Raw genomic sequence first — 2904 nt, forward strand, 5'->3', positions numbered from 1 at the left:
TGATAAAGTTCATCAGAAATGTGCTGCTAGTATAAATGCGGCACGAATGATTCTTGCAGGTTATGAACACAACATTGATAAAGTGAGTATCTAATTCTGTATCTATCATGATAATAAAAAAGAAACTATGGAAACACAATATTTAGATAAGAAAAAAATATTATTTCTGCTATTTTCCAATAATACAACACTAGGGTAAGCCACTAGGTTGGTCTTGTGGTGGGGGGTTTGGGAAACTGGTGAGACACAGGTTCGAACCTAGAATCTCTAACTATTGAGGCCTTGAAAGTGTGCTGTAAGATCAAAACAAAAAATAATACAACACTAGGGTGTGCTGTACTTCTTATATACTAAGATCTTAACTAATTGCTAGATGTTTACAAGAAGAAGCTTAACAAGAGGAATATTTAAAATCATATACATCCACTCCTATTTTATCTCATCATTTAAAGTCAAACTTAATCTAATCTAATCTCACCATATATCTTTCAACACTTTTAGTGCTATTAAAACTGTCAAGTTTAGTATTTGTCGGAGTTGATTTTGGCTTAAAGCCATCAATAAAATAGTGTAATATTTATAGTGACTTATTAAGTGAGATTAATTTTAATGAAATTTTGCTAGGAGATAGTTGTATATTTTCCATTTTCATTTTTCTCCTACTCTCTAATTCAACTCTCTAATCTTACATTCTATAATGTTTTCTAACCTCTCTCACACACTCACACATATACATATATAATACTTATAAGAGCTCTGCATGCTTGGATATTTATGAAATTGCTTAAACTCCAAATGGTATCTGTTAGTACTGATAATCTATAAAATTGTTTACACCACCTATATGTATGTATACATTGTATATATATACAGTTCAGACTCCACTAACATCATTTACAGACAGAGTGGGTCAACAAAATACAACACTTGGTAATGGTATATATATTGTGGCTATTTCCTTTTTTAGTATTTTATACCAGTCGTTTCTTATAACAAGTCAATTAATTCCTATCAGCTAGTTGGACTTTGATTTGTCTTTGTAGTGAGGTTTTAACAAATAGAATGTGATGTTTGATATTATTTGTTGTTTTGACCCTTACTAGATTGTCAAGGAACTGTGGATTCTTGCTCTTTTATTATATACGTAATGGTGGAGTCTGATTTCTTATTTTTCATTCTAATTGCAGTCTAGGCAAAAAGCACTTGCAGACTTACAGCATATGCAGAGCGTGCATGTAAGCATTATTATTACTTTTTTTTTCTTCTCTTTTTTGAACCAATTATTAGTGTAGTGATGATCTAGTGTGATATGTGCTATCAAATTGTAGATTTCTTCATGTGATATATATACATATTTATGATGTAAGTGATATATTGTTAGTTTCATGATCAAATTGTAGAGTACTTAAATTAATAGGTGGATATTATTATTATTGGTTTTTTTAACCCCCCTCTCTCTCATGCTTATTGTATATTTTTGAGAGGCTGATAGTTTTGACCATGCACGACTTTCTTTTGGGATTCATGGAGTTTTAACTCAATCAATTGCTAATTAGCAAAGGCACATGTTCTTATTAATGTATAAAAATGTGGGACATGCCCCTCAAGTGGTTGTTCTTTTGGTTCACCAATCTTGAATTAGATCTTTAGTTCTTTTTTTCGAATAGAAAAGGAAATAGCACTGCAGAAGTATGCCTTATTATTTTTTGAGCAAAGTATATCCCAAGAGAACAGTATTTCGACTCTTTCATATTTTGTTTATAACATTAGCTTTTTGTATGTTAACTGTTCATGCCTACTTGTCACTTAAAAAAAAAAAAACTTTGCTGCCAACAAATAAGTTCTCTTCAGTTGTAACTATCCTAATTTATAAGATATTTCTGCTTTTGTTTTGCTCAAGCAATATTCATCTTCAATATATAAACCGTGTGTTATTCCTGTGATTGGAGGGAGGCAGATTATTTTTTTTGTTTTCCTGTTCTACATTTACTTGGCTGAGACTGTTCCTATTGTTACTTATCTAAGTTGTACAATTTATTCAATTTTTAGCTTGAGAAGCTGAGTGACATACAGTGCCAACCTGAGTCACAGCTAAAGTTCATAACAGAGGCCTGGCTTCAGGTAAGATAATTTAACTTTTATTTCAAGGTACAGTTTCTTCACTTGAAGAAATGAAATAATGTTTTCCTTACTATTTTTTTTTCCAGATCGTTGAGTGCAGGTGTGTTTTGAAATGGACATATGCTTATGGATATTATTTACCAGAGCATGAACATTCCAAGAGACAGTTCTTTGAGTACTTGCAAGGTTAGTAGTATTATTGAGCATGATTCTGAACTTATCTTTGTTTTGACCTCTTTTAAGTTTTAACTTTGGCTTTTTGTGCAGGTGAGGCAGAGTCTGGGTTGGAAAGACTTCATCAATGCGCAGAAAAGGAGCTACATGTTTACCTTAATGTAGAGGGCCAATCAAAAGACTTCAATGAGTTTCGCACAAAACTTGCTGGACTGACCAGGTAGTTGCCAAACCAAAAATTTACTTGGCTTTTTTCTTTGAATCAGAAGGTCCTGTGCAACATGCATATTAATATTAATTTGTCTATGTGTGTGAATAAATATCTATCTAAATATATAGGGAGCTAGTTCGGTAGGGGTGTTTTCCCTATTGGTAGGGGTCAATTTTTTGTATGAAAAATGGTATTTGTTATTTATTTGACATTGATGCTTTATCGATAAAGTGATTTATTATGACTGTTAGATTTAAATAAAATGGTCAAAATTGGTTTTCCTATTAATATTGATAAAATAAAATTTCAATATGTAATGATTCCATATGTTTGTCTTTATTCATTGAAGAAGGCTTCTTTTGAGAAACTTGGTTGGAAGTGAATAATTACTGTACATT

General features: G+C 31.5%; 1 protein-coding gene across 1 annotated transcript; it reads left to right on the forward strand.

The window, feature by feature from the left end:
* The first annotated feature begins 1058 nt into the window (after window positions 1–1058).
* On the forward strand, window positions 1059–2640 carry LOC133805201 (probable E3 ubiquitin-protein ligase ARI7). Its single transcript, XM_062243326.1, has 4 exons — window positions 1059–1235; window positions 2050–2121; window positions 2208–2307; window positions 2389–2640. The coding sequence occupies exons 1-4, from the start codon at window positions 1221–1223 to the stop codon at window positions 2517–2519; spliced, it is 318 nt and encodes a 105-aa protein (XP_062099310.1). The 5' UTR covers window positions 1059–1220; the 3' UTR covers window positions 2520–2640.
* Window positions 2641–2904: the final 264 nt, after the last annotated feature.

The sequence above is a fragment of the Humulus lupulus genome, chromosome X (assembly GCF_963169125.1).
Source record: "Humulus lupulus chromosome X, drHumLupu1.1, whole genome shotgun sequence".
Lineage (NCBI taxonomy): Eukaryota > Viridiplantae > Streptophyta > Magnoliopsida > Rosales > Cannabaceae > Humulus > Humulus lupulus.